The 21,970-nt window shown below is 42.4% G+C and overlaps 1 protein-coding gene across 1 annotated transcript; it reads right to left on the bottom strand.

Moving 5' to 3' along the window:
- Nucleotides 1-351: 351 nt before the first annotated feature.
- angpt2b (angiopoietin 2b) lies at nt 352-21,579 on the bottom strand. Its single transcript, XM_069700342.1, has 9 exons — nt 20,764-21,579; nt 15,795-15,950; nt 14,994-15,115; nt 12,715-12,947; nt 12,288-12,412; nt 8,319-8,420; nt 4,412-4,578; nt 1,516-1,646; nt 352-1,256 (listed from the first exon to the last, which is right to left on the bottom strand). Exons 1-9 carry the CDS (start codon nt 21,079-21,081, stop codon nt 1,096-1,098), a joined length of 1,515 nt encoding a protein of 504 aa, XP_069556443.1. The 5' UTR covers nt 21,082-21,579; the 3' UTR covers nt 352-1,095.
- Nucleotides 21,580-21,970: the final 391 nt, after the last annotated feature.

Below are 21,970 nucleotides of genomic sequence, written 5' to 3'. Positions count from 1 at the left end.
ATTCACCAGATCAAAGGTGCAATGCAGTCCTATTCTGACTTCCCCGAGTCCAGCACTGCGTTACTTATTGAAGTTTATGTAGCTAATACGGAGACACGCAGCTTGCACTGTGGGCTACAGGCAACGGAAAACTGTATAGGATTTTATTGTTTTAAGAAAGTCCAAATGGAATTTACAGCTTTGTTTCCAGATGGTATTATGAATGTTTCATTTCTTTTGGAAGTAAATCACACCCGAGAATGTGTATGATGTACTTTTATAAGGAAAGTCTCTCACAAATAAAGTTTTATGAGAGGTGTGACTGGAAAGAATCGTGGACATTTCGTTATGAAAAACCCTTTGGAAGATCTAGCAAAGGATGTTACTGTTGCTCTTATGGTGTTGTTATGTGACCAATGGTAAACCAATGAAGTAAGTGGAGGCCGTGATATGCTGTACTGTGTATTGGCTGAGTTACACTTTTAAACAGACAAGTAAACATTACAGATATCACCAATATCAAAATTTCAAGTAGCTAAATTGTGAAATTAAATAACTTTTAAAGCATATATTTTTTTAATTTGTTGACATTATGTAAATTACAAGCACTAATGGCTATGTGTGAATCTTTGCAGTTTAGACATGTTCCCTTAAACATTACTTCACAGGAAATAGGCACTACAAAAGGTTTCACATGTTTATATCAAAACATATTTTTGCTATAGTGCTTTTAAAGGTTAATCCATGTATTAACTGATTTTAAGTTTTAGGTTGAGTAACTGGTAGCTGCATAATTTGATTTATGATATTATGTCTCTCTGTCTCTGCCTCCTTCCTCTCACTGCTGAACAATCCTTATTAAAATATAGCCTGGGTACCTTTGTGAATAGATTTGGTTGATGGATTTCCTCACTCAGAAATCCACTGAAACCACAGTCATTTGCCGAGAGACTCCACATGTCCCCAGGCGGTTGCTAAAGGACCCCTCCAAGATGTCCAAAAGCAGTCTTCTTCTCGTGTCCTCCTCAAAATATAGCTTTTCCTGGATATTGTTTCTCATATTTTCCGTCGGTGACACTCGCTTCACAACCGGACATCAAAGGACGAGGCATGCTGTCAGAAGTTAGCCGGGCGAACCATCATGGTTGTCATGGTAGCCATCAGATTCGGACCCTTCCAATAGTACCATTTGATACCATTGTAGCGGACCACAGTGGACGAGGCGGGGTAATAGATGCCATTCAGGTTGGACGGACCGCAGGCCTCAAACCACCATCCTGCAGAGGAAGTATTGCCCAAGGGTTCAAGGAAAAATAAAATGAAGTCAGAATTAATTGTATTCAAGCTCATGAAATGGAACACCCAAATGTACAGCTGTAAGTCAGCAGTAACTTTATACTGGCGCAGAGGGATAATGAAATGCACTTCAGGACATTTACAAGCAGGTGGATAGAAATGTTTAACAAGATGGGTTATAAGGAGTGACAGATTGAGACGGGATAAGATGAGGGGCGCCTGCTGATCGAAGCGGCGTACCTCCTGTCCCGAGCTGCGCACACTTGCAGGTGCAGCGGTCGTTGTCTCTGTCCTTGGTGCTGAACTGGCTGCCGGTGTGGGTGAGGCTGCTGGTTCGTCCGGCTGTGCCGCTGAAGCCTTCGGTGTGAAGGCTGGATTTAGGAGAATAGAAAAAAAAAAAAAAAAAAAAGTGTAGAGTTTCAGCCGCGGGCACTTCTATTCATTATTAAAAGCCGCGTTGGGCAACTTGTTGGCAACTGCAAATGACAGTGAGTGGATTCTGCCTAAAAAGTGTATGACGCTCAGTATCTCTAATATTTTGTTAGTAAAGTGATCACAGGCTAATGTTTACCAAAGCAGTTGATCTGTGATTTCTTAATACCAAGGCATACCGAAGGGCTGAGGTTCACACGGGCGTCCATTCTGCTTCTGATTGCTCACTTTTAAATTTGTCATTCTTTGTTTGATTTGTGGGTATATCTGACTTCACAATTTCATTCTGGCGAACCAAGCGAGTAGCAGCATTCTTAAATAGGGCACAATACAATGCTCCTTTCTTCTGCAGCTCCTCCTTGTCATTAGAAGTCGGTGTATCGGGGTATATTTTTGGATAAAACTCTTATCTCGTGCAGCATTACCTTCAATGTGTGTATAATTTCACAAATCTTAAATCAACAGAGAATGTGAGATTACATATCCTGCCACTGTAGGATACCATAGCCTTCCTAGTATATGTATAATACAAGGTACTAGCTCCTGCAGGTTCCCACCATTGCTAAACATCAATATAAAAACAAACCCAAAGAACTTCTCATTATTTTTCCTCCATGCTGTGCTTTGTGAAACTACCCAGACTGAAATAAATCTCTGCCCAAGTTAAATTGATTCATTCAATTATTTTCATACAGCGGCCCAGCAATCAAGTACATGTGCATTAATATATGTGTGTTTCTGTGTCTATTCTGTCATCCGTGTGTGTGTGTGTGTGTGTGTGTGTGTGTGTGTGTGTGTGTGTGTGTCAGCGCTGGTTTGAAGAGAGTGGACGAGGAGGTCAGTCCTGCTGTCTGGCCTCTCCTCTTGCCTTGTCATTCTGTCTAGTTAGTGGCGCACTCTCCCCTGAGTTATGTGACCCCCCTCTGTAGCCCGGGGCACGCTGTCTGTGATGACTAAATGAGGAATCCTCCTCTTGAATTTGTAAGTTCACAGGGCAGGCCAGCACATCATGAGTGGGAAGCAAGAGGGGAGTTTGACATGACAGTGCTGGGGGATGGGAATGATGATGGAATAGCAAAGAGAGTGGAATAACACATAAGGGGATGTTTGGTTGGAGAACTGTTCTGTTCATGATGGCTCAGTGATGTGAAGAAAATGAGAAGATATCAAATTAGACAGGATGGCGACCGCAGGATATCCTATTGGAAACACTGGCTTATGGAGAGTGCCAGCACCAAAACATTTACATTAGCCATGACTTCCAGATGTATTAGTTCAGCTTTTCTATCAATACCACAGACCGCAGGCAAGTCCTTTTCAAGGTGACTGTCTTTTTAAATTGTTATTATACGCTTTAATGACAATGATACTATTACATTCAAAGAATTCCTACTAAGAACAGCTATTCTTGGCTACCTCTAAGACAAAGGTGGCCTGTCATGTCGATGATTAATGTATGAATCTTGTTACTGAGTTCTAGGTGAAGACCTTGATGCTTCTCAGGGGAGCGCAGTGGATGCAGCTGAGGTTGAGAATTGCTCAGACTGACTGGAGCTCTGTAGCTTCGGCTTGGGAGTTCTAATATAACCCCACAGACAAAGCTGGCGTCTTCAGTGTGCTAGTGAAGCTGGTACATATTGAAATAGTTAAACAGAGCATGATCTCAGTTGTAGCTTGCTACAGGGGTTATTATATTCACTCAGGTGCTTCACCTCACGCGGTGTAGCCTGTGGCAAAATTGTGAAACATTCAGTTTTATCACGCTAATTATGCAGAAGAAACTCAGGCAAATGCAATTTGCTGCACTATTAGGGATCTTGGAAGCACACCCACATGTGATTATGATTTATCATCTCTCAGAGCATCAATCTCCATAAAACTTACACAAAACAAGGACAAATTCCTGTGAATTTGTACGAAATCGAACCAGAAATATTTTGGTTTGTATTTTATTTCTGTCTGTTTCGGAGGACGGAGTGGCTTCAGCACACCCACACATAATCTTGTTAGTGATTGCAGGGTTGCCGGGGAGCTTTGTCTGAGTTGTCAGTTCCTGGCAGGGCCAGGTATTGCCGAGCCATTCCTGTTATACTCCAGCGGATGCGCCTCCCCTTGGGGAATTTCAGGGACAGCGGTAGCCACGGGGATGGGAAAAGAAAAATGAAGGCGGACGCAAGTGGCTGGGTGCCCTCCACTTAGCTCATCGCTGTGAATGACTTTCTTAAAAATGATCCAAGCGGTGCCTTAACTTCGGTGCTTGATGATAAAAAAGCTTAGAAAAGGAGAACATGGAGAGGAATTTGAAGTGTTGATAACGGTTTCTAATCTGAGTGTCTTCCATCCAGAGGGAAGGCAACAATTGAAAGAGTGGTACTGTTTTATAATTATGCCATTAACAATAGCAGCTCTTAATAAAACACTTAAACTGAAGAGTGAAATAGAGCACCTTCCTTATAGTCCTATTCATGTCATATTTCTGACAAAGTGAAATAATTAAATCCTAGAGAAGTGTAAAATAAGGTAGAGTGTTTTACTTCAGCATGTTGTCATATCGTGTGATATCATGAACCAATTACTCTACACTTTTGGTAATCGGATGATTCGAGAATTCAAATGAAGAACTTAGGTCTGTGAATTGCATCACTTCACGCCAGAGTCAATGTTCAGTCACAAATTAAACTTATACTTCATGCTGTTAAGTTACCTGTAGTTGTTGTCCTCTTGGTCAATGTAGAAGCGGTCGTAATGTGAGAAAGCTTCGTTCCCCTCTCTGTCTTTTAGCTGGACATGCAGACTGTATTCCTGGGAGCTGGTCAGCTTGTGGATGATATCATTCCCCAGCCAGTGTTCCCCAGACGGATCTCCAAAGCCCTGGATTAGATGCAAAGACAGAGAAATAATAGTACGAGAAAAATAAAAAAAACAATCTAGCAAGGGGGGATGATTTTACCAGCGACCTGCCAAGTGTTTTTGGAGTTAATATGAAAATGGACCTCAATTTAAGAAGTCACATTTATCATTCTGATGGGCTAAGACAGTCCATTACATTTAGGAAGTGAAATACTCCCCTCCCAAAGCTAAGGACCAGTCAATTGAGACTTTAATTTGCCTTAATGTCCGACCAATGCTCCATCTGGACCTGAAATACTTTCATAAAATAAAAACTAAAATAACAACCGGCTTTGTGAACTGATCCACTGTTTGCTTGAACTTTAGAAATTGGACATGAACATAGTTTTTCTACCTCATTGCTGGCAATGGAAAATAACTATGATCAATAAGCTGTACAAGACCACAGGAAATAATATATTTTGAGGAGGACATTTTGGGGTATGCTGCTTAAAGATACAGGCAGTTGAAACATAACAAATGCAGACGCTTCCATATGAGGAATGGCTTCATTAAAATGCAAAACACTTAGATGCTTTGGCTTCCAAATCTTAACCAAAGTGAACACATATTGGATAGAAATGAGTCAGAAAGCACGATTGCAACAATACGCCTAAAACACAACATGTGTCATCACTACAACGTCCTTGTGCCCAAATGTCCGCTATGTAATCCCTGCAAATCCATCAACACACTCCAGCATAGTGTCACTCATTAAATTATCCAGCGCTGGCTGACTTCATGTCATTTCCCGGCATTGTGCAATAGCTACCACCAGCAGATAGTAAATAATAGCTGAAATCTCTGAATTATACAGTGTGATACATCACATCGGGATCTCTGAACATTCACAGCTGAGCAGCAGCTGGTTCTCTCAGTATATGAAGTTACAACATTAGCTAACAAACACGTAGCTCAGCTTCCACAAGGGAGACAAAGAGCTGCGAACAGGATTAATTTACACAATATCTGACTTCTAATGAGCAAGATATCTTCCTGCCTTCGCTGCTGTAAAGAAGATCTTTGGATCATCTCTGAGCAGCTGCCCAAAGACCTTTGAGGAAGACCACGATTGTTGGCACCAGGATCCAATCATATCCATCACCATCAGCTCCTGTAAACACCACCGTGCCTTGAAGAAGCCTATCACCTTTGTCTAAGCTGGAGAGAAACAGCACCTCCTCCACACGGGCACTGACTCACAGCTGGAAGTCCACCAAGGCAGGCGGCTGAATTTTCCAGAGCACACTGTGTCAACATGACTCCGAGCAGACATGACTATCACCTCTAAGGCTGCGAACAACTAATTATGCTGGAACTCGAAGTGCCCATGAGAGAGCACAATGAAGAAGCTAAGGAGAGGAAACGTGCAAAGTATCAGGGACTAGTCAAGAAGTGCCGTGGCAGAGGCTGGAAGACATGCTGTCAACCCATATTGGTGCACTGATGGGGGTTTCCAAGATTCTCACAGCCTCCAAACCCACAAAAGGGCCCTTCAATCCACAAGTGAAAGCCACCGGGTGGCTTTAGATAAAGAGGGCTGATCCATGGATGCCTGCTGCTGAGACACACGTTGGGGGCCTGATCGACATCACTAGCTTTAATCATTAGATAGCAGTTTGTTATTATATCCCCACACAGCAATCACCATAAATAGAATACTTTTAAATGGAATTAATATTGTACATTTTACTCCACTTAATTTTTCTGACGGCTTTAGTTACTTTTTAGATTACTGTTGTTTTTATTTTTTATACCCTTTCTGTCCATGAAAAGCCGTGTATCTCCAAATTTGGTGATTTAAAATTCTATTTTTTTTTTGTTAAACTAAAGGATTATATGTTCCTTTATGGGTTGAGAAAATTCTTCTACTTTTCAAGCAAAATAAACTATTTTAAGACACCCTTGGATTCACTGGAAATTGCCTGTTTTTTCTGAGCTTGTTGATGTATTAGATGTTTTACTGTAGATTAAACTAAGCAACAGTGCATAAGCAGTTAAATGAGCACAACCTTAAATAACTACAGCAGTAAACTGCTCATTAATGTAGCAGTAATATTAATCCACAAACATTATATATAATAGAAAACACTCACAGGAAGCATTTACTGCTTAGTTTGTACTTTTGCTTTTAATACTTTATGTACTGTACATGTTGCTGATAATACTCACATTATTATTTAATTAAAGTTCTCAATGCAGGACTTTAACTTGTAATGATGAGTTGTATTAGTACGTTTACTGAAGTAAAGGACCTAAATATGTCTTCCACTCCTGGATGTAGCCCAGTGAACAGTTAAACAATTAAGGTGCTAACAAACACCAGTCCAAACCAAGGCTACTTACTGAAATATAAACTGATGTGTATGGGGAATGAAACGGGGTGAGAGACAGCTACACTCAAAGAGGTGAATATAGCAACAAAACACAGCATTTTAATGAGTGTCTAAAATTGTTTGACTGTCACATATTCCCTTATGTGAGCTGGATACAGTGTAAAAGGGGCCAAATGAATTTGAGACTTTGCTGTACATGGTAATTTGTCAGTCAATAACAATACCAATAGCCAATAAGACGTATTATTTAGGAGTTAATTTTCAAGACCAAATAGTAAATACTCCGAAATCGACATCTGATGTGTTAAATCCTTCATCTAGTTCAACAAAAGGACAGATTTTCTCTTTGTTTGCCTCTGAACTCAAAGTCGCTTTGTCTAGCTGTCAGACTCTCTGTTTGTTATTGGCCTTAAGTGAGAGCAAATATATAGTATGAGCCGTGGAGCATTTGTCATCTGACCAGCAGGCCTGGGTGCAACATTTGATCAACCCTGAGTGCACTTTCTGAGAATGTGGAGTGTGCAGTGAAGCATTTTTAGTACATAAGTTATCTGCCATCTGCAGGGGCCCTGTGCTCCCACGCCCCAACTTACAGCCAAATATTAATCATCCATTTGTAAAAATATTGTCCTTGAAAGTCTTTTTTAAGTTTTTTTTCTTTTTTTTTGTCTGCAGTTAGTCCTCCCTGCATTTTATTTCCAATCAGAGCCATGGCAATTGATTTGCTGGCATGGGTGAGAGACAAATTGCTATTCTGTTCAATCAAAAACCCAAACCAACCTCAGTTAATGTAGTCCGTGTGTAATTTAACAAGTCAAAAAGGTTTGCAAGACTAGTTTTTTTTCAATGTTTTTCTATTGCGGAATATTGCTCCCATCGGGGAAACTTTGTGATGGGATTCTACAAAAGCATTATTTAAATTCCAAACAAAACAAAAGCCAAAGGTGTTTGAACATACTCGATTCAGCCAGAACACTGGAGCGACTTCATAGTCTCTTGAGCAGATTGTATTCTATCCAGTTTGTTTTCGGAAAAGCTGTTTCTTGCATCAACACACTTACATCTCTATGCAGGAAAGCCACTGGGATCCTGAGGATGGATACAAACAGTAGTGCCCTGAGTTAGTGAAGTGCGTGTGCATGTGCGTGCGCGTGCGTGGGAGTACAACAGGCAGAGAGAGCGAGAGCAGGTGCAATAACATGGGAGGTGGTAGAAAACATGAGGGCGGCCAAATACAACAACCGCAGGTCACCTGGGATCACAGGCTAGCCGGTCTCCCACGCCTCTCCGTGCCAAACCACCCTCGGACAATTATTGAAACCTCCTGTCCGGTCCCACAATACCGATCCGTACAACCTGTAGGGATAGTGCTCGACCCTCACCCACCATTTTGTAGTCCCTCCAGCCGCGATGAAAGTCGACCGAGCCATTTCTTCGATGCTGCAGCACCGTCCACCCCCCGCCTGTGGTCTTCATGTCACAGAACACCTGGAAACGAAGGACTGTTAGGGCCAGTTGACCAAAATCAATACGTCTTCGGTACCGTGTCGGAATCAAAACGCGTTGTCTGTCAAAAACTTGGCATTGAGCGCTTGGTTAGATCTTAGGCATGTTTATGTACTCTGTGATATTGCTTTATTCAAGGAAACCTTCCAGCAACAACAATTGATTGACAATCATGTCACTATATTCAGAGGAGGCAGAGCATTGATTTGAAGTCTTGTTTCAAGCCACCTGGTGAATGTCAGGCCAGCATCCTCCACCAGCTGCTGGCTCTTCAGCAGCTAAATGCGCCACTGTGATAACCAGCTTGTCACAAACTGTTTTTTAGTGTTGGGTAGTCGGCACAGAGTGACTACATTGGAGCCTTTTCATTGCTGAAAACAGCAGTCTTTTGGGCCTGGAAATAAGGTTGTCAAAAAGCAGTGAGGTCGACCCAAACCAAAACAATCAGCTGGGCGGCTAAAATGCTCAGTTGATCTGAGAGTGGGTGATTTTCTTTGGGTTTACAACAAGTGGCCCATTTTGCATTATACATAATAATTTGACTTACTGTTCTTAAAAAATATATTGATTCGTCCAGCTTTAAACTCTAATTTATATTGGAAATAGCTCTGTCATGCTATCAGATTTTCACTACACAATTATGGCCAAAAGATCATTATAACGATATTATCACAATAAATTCAACAAAATAATAATACTGATGATGCTATTAGTCAAATTCGTCTTTACATTTGTTTGTAGGTTGTTTGTAGGTTTTTTTTTCTCCCTTTTTTGGCACTCAAAATATGAGGGTAGTGAGGTGAAGAGTCTCCAGTAGGCCAGTGATTTAGTGATGGCTTCAACCTGACATGCTTTAGCCATATCTGTTTGTCTTTTCTCATCACTGACTAAAACATTGAGAGGGTTTGAATCCCTGCCTGTGACTTGCTTCTTTGACTCGGCCTAAAATATAACCAGGAGAGAGAAAATAACTCTCAAGTCCAACACCATTACAACTGAGCTTTAAAAACACTCGTGTAACATCCGGTTATTTTTTTTTTTAGGGCTGGCTCAGTGAAGGAACCAGTGTTAAGGAGCAATACCACCACCTACTATGTTAGAGGGTGAATTAGATTGTTTTTGGTGCTGAATTATTTTTGACATTTTCAGATGTATTTTAACATAATATCAATGTTTCTAGGTTATTGTCAATACCGGCCTATTGTAACACCTGTAAATGTGAAAGCGCTAAATTTGTGCTGAAATTTAAAGCTGCTTTGCCATTAAAAACAAATGAAAGAAGGCCTGAAACATCTTAAAATTAAAATGTATTATTATTTCTAAACATGATTTAATTTAAAAACTAAAATATTGTTACCAATAATTAACTTACTTCACTATAATTATCCTACTTTTATTTTCCATTTTCAGCCATTTGACGTTTCAGTCTAATTAGTCCCGAGTGGACGTATCAGTAAACAGGGATTAGTTTCAAAACGTCACATCTTAGAAAACCACAGCGGTTTACAAAAGGAAAGTAGAGAAAAAAAAGGGGAAGAAATGACATGAAAAAAATAAAACACGCTTTACCCTTTTTGTTTCTTTAAGGACGCTTTGGAAGCCTCAGGAATATGGGGGAGGGTGGGGGGTGCAACCCTACTTTTCAGGGATGTCACGCAATGATATGACCCAGGTGGGAAGAAAAAAATGAACATTTCAGCATGTTCTCTTGTTCCCTTGAGTGGGGGTTGACAAGGAGGATTCTGTGTTTATGGTTAGACAGACTGTTTTCTTTCTTGCTTGGCTGCACATTTTGCCATATGTAGATATGTTTTGAAGAACAAATAGGAGTGAATTGGACTTATTCGTGTGGTGAAGTGAAGACTTGTTAAGGGACTTGTCTTAGATATTCAAGGTGTTTAACTGGATGTATTCCAGCCTCCTTTAGGTATGGTGATTACTGAGTACGTGCATTTCTCCCGTGGGTGGTAAGATTAGATATTTTTTAATTTAATACGTGTATTCGGTTTTCCTCAAGGGTACAGAATTGGACACCATCAGTTTTCTTAGGCACTACTGGATATTTGAAACCTTATACAATGCTGTTACCTCAAACTGTAAATATTAAAAGTGACAGTTTTAACTCAAACACATTGCTTGCAACATGTGAAGTAAAGGATTATTGATGAAAGACAATTAATTTTCCTGAATGTTGTCCACCAAACACACCATGTTGACATGTCAAGAGTCAGGCCGTATAGATGCTGATGTGTTGACAGAATCCCGAGGGCTCTCTTTCAACATCTTCTCAACTGGCTATTCTTTTTGTTTTGTCAGAAATAAAAAAAAGTTTCCATCTCTTTCCCAGAATAGAAAAGCTAAATTAAGGTGAAAAGGCACTCAGTTATTTTAACCTCCCGGAAATGGATTGTCAATATGCTGCGATTATCCTGTGGCACATTAGGCCAATGTTCTGGCCTTGAAGGCATCACACTGCAAACAAAAACAGGTTCTAGAAATAGAAGTCTCAATTTAAGTCATTTCCCAAATGTGGTCGTTACTCTGATTTAGACCAGAGTCAAACTTAATCCTCTAAATTCTCTTATTATTTTCCAAGATTCAGGCATTTTAGCGCCAAATCCATTACAACATAATGCAGAACTTCAGATCTATTATGACTTTCTAAAAGAGATAAAGCCATGGTTACTATTTTTCTGGGGATAAAATACACTGCTTAATGTGTGTTTAGAAAAAGGCCCTAATGTGTTTGACTTAATGAGCCCTGTGCTTATGTAGCTCTCGGAAGAATATGCAACAGACTAATGCAAGAAAGAGCTGATCCAAACAATGAATTATTTGGTTTGTAATCATCATTATGATTCCCAACCTTGGTGTTTTTTTTGTTGTTTTGTTTTGTCAGACCCATACACAGATGAAGGTCTCGTATAGCCACTATCTGCATACATATGCATACACCTTTTGTACCTGGTCCAACTGAGAAAGCCTTATCTATGCTTTGAAAAGAGGGCAATTTGTAGCTGCCCCACTTTCATGCAGCCACCCAGCTTGCCAGCCACATTGGAACTGGATGGCATAGATTGAAAGCAGCAATGATTTGGGGAGTCCTAACTTGTATCAGTGGAAATGTACATTGGCCCCAGCTGGCAGGAAACACATGGCACCAGTGGCTAACACCTGGCTGCCTTGCCCACAGGAAATGAAGAGGAAGAACAGGGGAAAACAGAGGCAGTAGGAGATCGTGCCAACAGCAAACTAGACTGAAAGTAATGAATAACATTTTTTTTTTTTCACTTTTATCTTTTTTTCCTTGCTAAGCTCTGAGAGTGAGGATCCCAGCTAAGAATGCTAGATATGATTCAAAGAATGGATAGCCTGCTGGTGGATGCCATGGTTGAGTTAACAAGGGCTTGCTACTTTAGATAAGTCGAGGTACCTCCTAGGCTTTTCTGACTTTGCATTGAGCAGCTCCCACTCACTCGCCATGAAGCCTGTGAAGCACAATGTTACTGTCGCTGATTAGTTTAGTTTTCTGCAACACAGCCGGGCATCCCCATCAAGCATCATACAAAAAGGCCAGAATATTACCATAACATCAGACGAGCCTGGCTTTTCCAGTATTCATTTGTGGTACAGAACATAATGATAAACCCATTGAATGTCATTATACACCGTGTTTGTGTGAACTTTGCCTTCCATAGGCTGGAAGAAGCCCGTTAATAAAAGTGACCGTGATGCCACTGTTAAAAAGTTTAAGACAAATGGACAAAATGTCAAACCAAAAAGATTCATGTCACAGTCAGTTACGTGATATTTGCAGGAAAAGGCCAATGGCCTTTAGAGTCTTACTACCTTGACAGTCTGTGAGGAGTTGTGGAGGCGTATGTTATATATTCCACTTTCTTTCACTCCAGATTGCAAGATCTCCGCACAGTCCCTGAAAGTGAGTGGCTCCTCCTTGGGCACATTGGAGATTTCTGCAGAAACATGCGAGCACGTGTTTACAGATGGCAACCTTACAGGTTTTGGACACAAATCTCAACCCCATATGTGAGTTTTCATGCAGTGTTAAGCTCTGATTTAAGCCTGTGGTGTCTGCAGTGTAAGCGTGTGTCTGAGATTTGAATTTCAAGCTGCTCCAGGTTATATTTTTCTCAATCACCTTTTGTCTAAATAGAATATCCTGTTACTAGTATTATCTTTTGTTATGTAAATATGTATCTGTACAATTGACAGCACAATTCGCTCATCCAAACACAGTGAACTCGCTCAGCCTTACCGTTGCAGTGCTGGACCATGGCCAGCAGCTGCTGAACAGTGTCTGTGAGCACGGCCTGCTGTCTCTGTAGTACGGTGCTGTTGAGCGTCGAACTCCCCAGTTCGCCCTGAAGCTGACTGACCAGTCCACTCTGCCTCTCCAGAAGCTCTTGAAGCTGCTGCTTTTCGCTCTGCAAACCCTGCAGCTCCTTCCCATAGCGAGCCTCCAGCGCTAAGAGCCTCTCTTCCAGAAAACTGTCGGAGAAAAAAAAAAAAAAAAATCTTTCTTCTTCACAGTCTGAAGGCATAATATTGGACGATGCACGCTGCATTGTTTGGGGGCAGTAGATAGAAAGAGTGGGTCCAGGTGCAGAATCCATGCATTCAGCATTTACCTTTCACAAACCTGCAGCTTTAGAAGAGGATAACTAATAGACATCAGCGCAACAGTCTCATTGGGCTAACATCGTATAAACACCTGTTTCACAGCAGCACTCACAGATGGCCCTGCTTGCTAAGCCTCTCGATCATAACCAGGAGGCAACAACCTGACAGTGTGTATGTACGTGTGTGTGTGTGTGTGTGTGTGTGTGTGTGTGTGTGTGTGTGTGTGTGTGTGTGTGTGTGTGTGTGTGTGTGTGTGTGTGTGTGTGTGTGTGTGTGTGTGTGTGTGTGTGTGTGTGTGTGTGTGTGTGAACCTTTGTGTCTGCACAAGTGGCACACCCCAGCCTCCAAATGAAGATCATAAATCCCTGCAGCTTGATCTTCATGGCGTTGACTAACGACTCTGCAGCAGTTATTTATTGAAATAATCCAGCCACCCAGATTGAACAAGCTACTTGTAAACTCCATGGACACACAGCTGCGACACTAAAGATGGATCCTCAATCTCTCTCTTTAGGGCAGCAGCTCAGTATGCAGCCGAGAAAGAAAGCTGTATCAATCCCATTTTGTTTTTTAAACATCCCTTCCATTTCAGATTTGCTTTGTGAGAAAACACTCGATAAATGTGGCAAAGCAAACTAACAAATTGTTCTGTGTTGTGTGTATTTTACATTGATGAACAGTCAAAGTGTAGAACATGGCATGAAACCAGCACTTCAATGTTTAAACAGTCTGGTGAGTTTACAGAGCAAATATTGCATTTAGGATCACATTACATCCTAGGCAATTATACTGTTATGCTTATGATATTGTTCTATTTATTATGATTGAAATACATATATGGTATATTATTCTGCTCTCACTCTCTCTGCAGCGTGCTCTACTTCCTGCCAATCGTATTTTACATGTAATGCCTATAAAAACAAACACGTCTCTGCCCTTTTTAGCTTGGCTGCAGTTCAAAAACGGTCTCCATGCCCTTAAGGCTCAGCAGCAGCAGCCCTCCTACAACCACTGCAGCCCTTATTTCCCTTTCATTCCACGGCCGCCTGGCTGCAAATCTGCCTCTATAATTCTAATTTCATGCATCCTGTTGTGGAGACTACCCTTGTCGGGATGTATTCATTTATTCACTCGTCGGAGCCATGTCAGGACTTGAATGACAAGGGCTAAAGGGCAGAGTGGGGGGCCAGATGTGTAACAGGTGTCTGGCTGCTGTGTCCTCCCTATAGGTCACGGTTGGTACAGATGAATTGAATGATAAACAACCAGATACAAAGAGAAAAAACACACGCTGCCTTCCTCACCACCCAGAGCCCAGTCCTTAACCCCTACTGTCCCTTATTTGACCCTGTGTTCTTCGAGAGAAGAATGGGAAACCCCTCCTAACACTTGTTGTTCAGATTTGTTGAAGCCATTCAACATATTCTTTTCCGGGCGTTGTATTGGACTAGTTTCATGCATGTGCACATACAGTACATTAAACTTTGGCGGGCCCTTTATATTCTGCCACCCAATGTGAAGTGGCTTTTTCCTGAGAGCATTCTTTGATGCAAAGGTGGGGATGTGTTTTGTGTTTCTCACAGCAGGCTCATATTCGGAAAGGAAAAGCAAAGAAAATAGCACCACCAACATTAACTTAAGCCTCAACAACAAAACAATCCAAGAGAAAAACATTATGACCGGCACAGGTCTGGAGCGATAAGGGATTTGTAGGAAGTGAGGAGCAAAAACAACCACAGCAATAACTGCATAATGTAAAGTATCTCCGAAACTGAACTTGTGAAAAACCTTTACCTTCCCCGCTGTACTGGCAATTAAACTACCACAATTGGTTTAAGACTGAAGTGTCTGTGCTCAGTAAAAGTCCTACCAGCACACTGGAAGTCTTGCCTGATGAAGTGTGTGCGCGCTCACCTGTTTTTATCACCGAGGCGTGAGATCTCCTGAGTCTGCAGGAGGATGTGTTTCTCCAGTCTGTTGGTGAAGAGTGAGTACTCGAGCAGCTGGATCTCCAGGCGACTTGTCTGGTTTAACACCTATAGATTGATGAAAACTGAAGAATTACTCCATCACAGTATCTGCAGCTAGAAGGATGGGTGATGAGAGATATTGATGAAAAAAAAAAAAAAAAATCGGATAAATTCATAAAAAAGACCCCCAGGGATAAACAGTGTTACCCAACACATCACAAAGCTCATAATTTGCCTTCTTTCATCTTCTAATCAAAACTTGAGCAAAAATGATCTCATACGCACCTGTGACATGTTTTGAAGTTGCAGATGAGACAAAAACTTGTACAAAGCAGCTCAGCTATTTGTACAGGTTGCATTTTTCTATCGCCTCTCATAACAGAGAACGAAAGCACGAGGACCAAAAAACAGCCCAATCTGTAATAACAACGCTGTGGCATGATTGAAGACACATCTGTGTTGTGCTACTGAGCTTTATGTTTTAATTGGCTTGTTGTCAGACACCGAGCTGTGTCGAGCAGAGCCTGTAGAACCAAACACCAGCTGTTTTAAAGCGTCCGCCGCCACCTTTGGGCACGGCTTCTCAGCGGGATTACATCTGATTTACATTTAATTAGCTATTCGCAGAGCGTTTCGCAAGTGACATCGCTTGTTTTTGCATGGGTGTGACCCCCACTGTTGTTTATTTGGATTGGCTGCAAACAAGTTGTCCCAGGTTCACCGTGGTCCTTCCTGAGTGACTCACCTGGGTCTCAACGTCTGTCAGTTTGCGAGTCTGCTCGGCTGATTGGCTGAGGAGGTTGGTTCCCATCTCTAGCATGGCAGCTGTCTGGGTGTGTACCGCGGTTCTCTTTATTTCCTCCATCCCAGAGCGCACATTCTCCTGGATGAAGTTCTCCAGCTGCAGGAAGAGCAAGCAGACTCTTGTTCCCTTGCGGTAGTACTCATATTTTAGCATGCGACCTCCCTATTCACTCACTGTCAGCTCGATGCAGTGTAAAAGGGGCAACCTTCAAGTGATATGTCTTTTTCACCTCCATCTTCTCAGGCAGTGATGGAGTCAAGGAATTTAGTATCCCTAAGGGACTTGCAGTGTCTCACCACCCATCTATCCATCCATCCATCTGCATGTCAACCTCAGGCAAATACTGACCCTTACATTAATAAAATCATGAAATATATAGGCATTTCACTGGGTATTCAGAAATAGCAGTGAAAATGTACACCGGGAGTTTGACATCATGATATTCATGTGCAGGACTTCAGGGATAGACGCCTACACTCTGTAATCAATCACAAGCCCAGAGAAAAAAGCATTGGCAAAAACCCATCATATGTTATACCGGGAGTAAAAATAGGATGGCATCCATCTTGCTCCAATAAATAGATTTTCTTATTAATGGGGTCTGTTTGAGAAAACGGCATCTGGTAGTCAAATTCCACCTTCCCTGCCATAAACGGCAACGGCTTGTGCCTTCGCAATAAAGCAAAGTAGAATATCGAATAGGAGAACATTAATATTTATGACTTGTCCAGGGAGAAAAGATCAGATTTAACTCATTAAACCACACAACTGGAAAATGAAGTCTCAAAGGAGAGAACACCCAAAATGATCCAGCTAATGAGTGGCTATCCGCAAAAATCGAAGAGTATTCAAATCGGACTACAATTGTTTGTTTGTTTCAACAAAAATAAACATTTGAGAGTGAAATGGGGTTATGATAATGCATTGCCACAGGAGTTTTTTGTCTATTTTTTTTTATGAGGTTTGAAAAATACTGATTCAAGTGGGCAAATTGAGATGAATTACCAAGTGAATTGTTTGCCTGCTTGTAATCGTTCCCCCTTTGTCTCTTAGATCCTCTTGAACTTTCTCCCAAACTCCCTCTTTTATAGCGGCCCTCTCCTTCCAGCTCTGTAAATCCATCTCTCACATTTTGCTACTTTAGGACAACTGAGACAGCAGGAACAATCCCTCCAAAATGAAGGTTATGAGGAGATTACCAAACGGATTAAAGCCAACTCCAAAGGAAGAACCAAAGATCCCTGCATCATAATCTGCCTTGCGTATTCAAGCTGCTATCAGCCACCTGTCTAAAGTGTTCCTATTACAGCCTTTGTGCTGCAGCTCAATCCAGAGGCCTTCATACACTCCATCTCCCCCTGCCAATTTCATTAATTGCAGCTCTGTCATACGCTGTACTATACGGCCCAATAAATCACTTTTGGGACGTTACATAATTCTGTTTTACTGTGTCTGAGAGGGACCGAGGAGGGATCAGTGCTCAGAAAATCGTAGGAGTTGTATGACTTGATATCTTAATCATTGCGCCAATAGATGCATTTGTTCTCGGTTACAATTACCGAGAACATGGGAAACATATCTGCTGGGTGTCCTGATGGATGATAATGGTGGACGGAGGCACATCAGTAATGGGCATGATTGCAAGGAACCACAATGATGATGGTGACTTGATGGATATGTCCATGCAACAACATAGAAATCCAGATGATGTGCTCTTGACCTTAAAAGGTTGACGGGAACATGGTTGCTGTTTGCTTTAAGCTGCAAACCATTCAGATAGATTTGTATATTTTTGTCTCTATCCTAATACATTGAAGCACAGTGTGATAAAGCCCACAGCATTGTAAATTATAGCAAAATCAACCACAACGTCACTTTCCAGACATGATTACCTTGGATAGGTCTAACTGTGGACTGTTTTCATTGGAAATTATTGTGTTAGTCCCTGGTTGACATCATGTTCTGTTGGTTAGCTACATTGTGAAAACGGTTTTAACTGTTGTTGTCTTTTTCATTTAGGGTTGGCATTTTCAGTCAATCCACCACTTAATCCGAACTGACATATTTGAAAAAAAGTATTCGTATGATCATGAAAGTTTATTGATTTCCCTTAGGAATTCAAAAGTGAAGTTTTATTTTTCATCAAACATAGTGGTATTCAAGGAAATATTTGGTTTTCTACACTGCCAAATAGTCATGGTTTCCTAAGGATGTATATTTATAATTTTGGAGATACCTTGACTTTTCTCTGAGTTCCAGCATGGGATTATTTTTTGTAGATTGGAGTGAAATGTACAGATCCACTGCCTTTATTTTTAGTACAGACATTAATGTGGCTGTTAGGATGAACTGTTTTAGTGTTGGTTGCCCACTGTCTTCTCTAGTAGTTTCACCATAAAATTATCAAATCAGAATTTTTGTTTGTTTCATGCTTTGGTTTATGAGCCGTTATTTGTCCCATCATGTGTTTAGTGCTACCCTCGTGATAGCGTCTGCATACTACATATAGAACAGCAATGATGAACAGAGGAACCTGCATTGCTACTCAGCCTCTGTATGTCATCTTTTATTTATGTAAGAGGTATGAAAGAAAGAAAGTGTGTTTCATTGTAATTTGAAAGAATGTTTCAAGAAGTTTCAAGGGCTATAGTTAAAGATGTTTCAAGTTGGAAAAATGGATGTTAGTTTAGGAAAGAAAACCAATTGACCAATTGGAGTTGTGAGTATTGTGAGTAATGCGGGTTACACTACTTTAGCATTGATTTAATGAAATATTACAGGGCCCAAAAATCAGGTCACCAAGAGTAGCCTTGGTACCTTGATCTCAATATGTGCAATATTTCCGCGTTAGCATAATCTGCACAGTCTTGTAAAAAGGACTAACAAAAGCACACACTCACATCCCTTTTGCCAGCCCCTCAGGGCTGCAGAGGGCGAAGGGGTCTGGATGGAGGGTTGTGATGGGGGTTAGTCCCAAAGAAAACAAACAACAGTTTCTTCTTGGAAACACCAGCGAAGGAATCTGGAGCATTAATGCGGTCCCGTTGCACTCGTCCACTCAGGAGGTTCCTCTGTGGAACATAAGTGTGTGCGCTCCTAATTCTCTGTGTGGGTGTGTGTTTTCTTTCGAGGGGTTTTGGGCGGAAGGCTCGCGAACAGGGTCGTAGCGTCCCGGGGGAGCTTTGAGCGCAATAGTACAAAGTTTCACAGAAACACCGACACACACATGCCTGAAGCTCTTACTCATGCATACACCGAGTTCTTCCCAAACCATATTCAGATAGGCTTAATGAGATCCACAAGGTGCTGAAAAGGCTTTGCCATCTGGGGTGAAAGGTCAGCATACCCTCATACATATCTAAAAGAGTCTCTCTGGGGTTTTGCTATGTTTATGAGGAAATCCCACCTACCGTACAGCCATTTATGCATCACTTTGGCCTGGTGGGGGTTACTTGTTGAAAGGTTGGATCGTTGCGCTCACTCCGGACGCTATGTGAAGTCGGCAACAGAGCAGTATGTGTCAGCAGAGCTTTTTTCTGTAGATGTGGGGGGATTTAAAGTGCATCTCCTTCCTAGGCGCTCGTATGACGTCTCCAGTGGAGAGAGAGTGAAGGTGAGAGGCTACCCAACAACACCAAGATGAGTGCAATATGTGATGGTTTGTAAAGCCTGTGCATGAATAATACACTCTACGCATGAGGGAAAAAAATCTCTCACTGTCGCCGTCTCTCCGGCGTTCACATACAGTGTGACCTCATGGGATGCTCGCATGGAAACCAGGCCTGTAGTTCATAGACTGAGCATCAGACACACAGGGGGATACGAGTGTATGTTTTCATATGTGTGTTCCTGACTGCATGTCAGGTGAGCGGGAGCAGCATAGACAAAGATTTTGAGATATGATAGAAAGGACAGAGATGGATAGAAAAGGGAGGGAAGGAAGAGAGAAAATTTAGAATTTGTGGGGAAAGCGGGGAGTGACAGGAGCACAGGAAGAGCTTTGGCATTCGTGAAACCCCCGTTTTCAAATCCTGAAATATAATCAACATGTTTGCTCTCGGTCGGCCAATCTAAACACTCGACACAAACGCTCATAATCAGCCTGAGGATTAGTGTGTACCATAAATATTCTGTGAGAGATGCAGACAAGAATAGAGAGACGGGTGGAGAGGGGTGGCGTGTCCGTCAGTCAGTCTGTTCCAGACAATGGCCCAACACTGAGTCTGTGCCCGGATGACCTTTTGCGATGGAGAGTCTATTGTGGAGCCACTTTTAATCACATCATTTAATTTTAGTCAGTCATAATCCGGGCTAAATGGAACTGCAAAGGCCAACCGTCCAATGAGGAGACGTGCGGAAATGTGTCTCACACAGATAAACAAGTTATTTCACTGAGAAAACATGGTGTATTTTTATGTAAGCTGAGTTTGGTAGAGAGCTTTTGACCCGACTTTTGGCTTATGAATTGACTAAAACACGAGTCAGGAGTGAAGTTTCTGTGGACTTGTTGCCTGTAGGGGGGAAAGGCTCATTTAGAAGGTTTAACTATGTGAGACATATTTGGCACGACCTGAGACTTGTAAACGTATTTCATCTTGTCTTTCTCCTCTTGCATGCAACAGGGAGTTCTAGCGTCCCAGTGGTCTTAAATACAGACATACACTCATGCACCAGGCGTTGTCATGGAGCCAGATATGCATAGAGCAAGCATTGAGGAAATCCTAGCTAAACACTGAACTTATCAATAATGAAGACTTGTCAAAAGATGTTACCGGACAGTGCACTCCGTGCACATCCTGTGGTTCGGTTTACAGCAGTTTGTTTTAAGGTCTGCAGGCTAGAACATGTCATGTAAAGAGGACAAGAAGAAGAGGAAGACAGTGGTCGGCATAGTGAACAGTTAACTTACCTTCTGCAGCCACTGAGTGTTATTCTCCATGGCACTCTCCAGACTCTCCAACTTCCTCTCCTCCGGGGAAGGCCTGCCTTTCCGGGCCTTGCTCTGCCTGGATTGACTCGTATCAGGCTCGACCTCAGGTGGGGAGTCCCGCTGGAGGGTGTTAGTGACCTGGAAGTCCTTTACAGATCGGCAGTGCTCCACCTCAGGGAGGATGAAGGTGTAGGTGCAGGGCCCGTGCTGCACGCGATGCTGTTGGTGCTCCGAGCCAATCGCGGCGGCCAGCAGGTAGGCCAGGTAGGCGAGGATCAGGGCCAGCAGGCGGCCCATGTCAGGGTAAGATGAGGGGGCGGGGAGGGAGGGAGGAGAGGGGGAAGAAGGGGGTTGCACCGCCTGGTCGAGTTGACAAGTGGGTCAGGGAAGTTTCTCCTTTTGTCCTCTGGATCTCTTTCTGCCCCTTGCTGAAATGTCCCTCAAGACTTGGTCTTCCTGTGCTCTCAGTCCAATGCCGGCTGCTCCACTCTCTGTTTTATCACTTCCACTTCTCTTTTGGCTGGTCCTCCTCTTTGCTGTTGCATCCAGAAGTCTTCTTCAGCCCAGTTAAGTACTCCCGCTGTTCTTTGTTAGGACAGACAGAAAACACACACACACACACACACACACACACACACACACACACACACACACACACACACACACACACACACACACACACACACACACACACACACACACACACACACACACACACACACACACACACACACGCACGCACACACACACACACACACACACACGCACACACACAGGAAAAAAGGGATTGTTTCCTATTGTATGTAAGTCCAACACTCAGCCAGCGTACGCAGCTCAACCCAGGAAGCCAACAGCAGACTTCCCTCCCACCATTTATCGCTCCTCTGAAAAGTTGCTTTCCTCACTGCTGTCTTTTCAAGCTGCTGGAGTCCATGTGTTGGTCTGGAGGAGAGGGTAAAGGAGGGGTGGAGTGGAGAGTGGCCTGCTTTAGGATGTTGGCTGAAGCGGTAAAGCTCTTAAAGTACACAGAGAGAGAGAGAGAGAGAGAGAGAGAGAGAGAGAGAGAGAGAGAGAGAGAGAGAGTGCACACACACACACACACACACACACACACACACACACACACACACACACACACACACACACACACACACACACACACACACACACACACACACACACACAC

This window comes from Brachyistius frenatus, unplaced genomic scaffold (assembly GCF_029030835.1).
Source record: "Brachyistius frenatus isolate BFR_SWC_R1_liver_20210118 unplaced genomic scaffold, ASM2903083v1 Contig_2, whole genome shotgun sequence".
NCBI classification, from domain to species: domain Eukaryota; kingdom Metazoa; phylum Chordata; class Actinopteri; family Embiotocidae; genus Brachyistius; species Brachyistius frenatus.
Note: the sequence above shows the minus strand (reverse complement) of the source record. Positions and strands in the feature narration are given on the sequence as shown.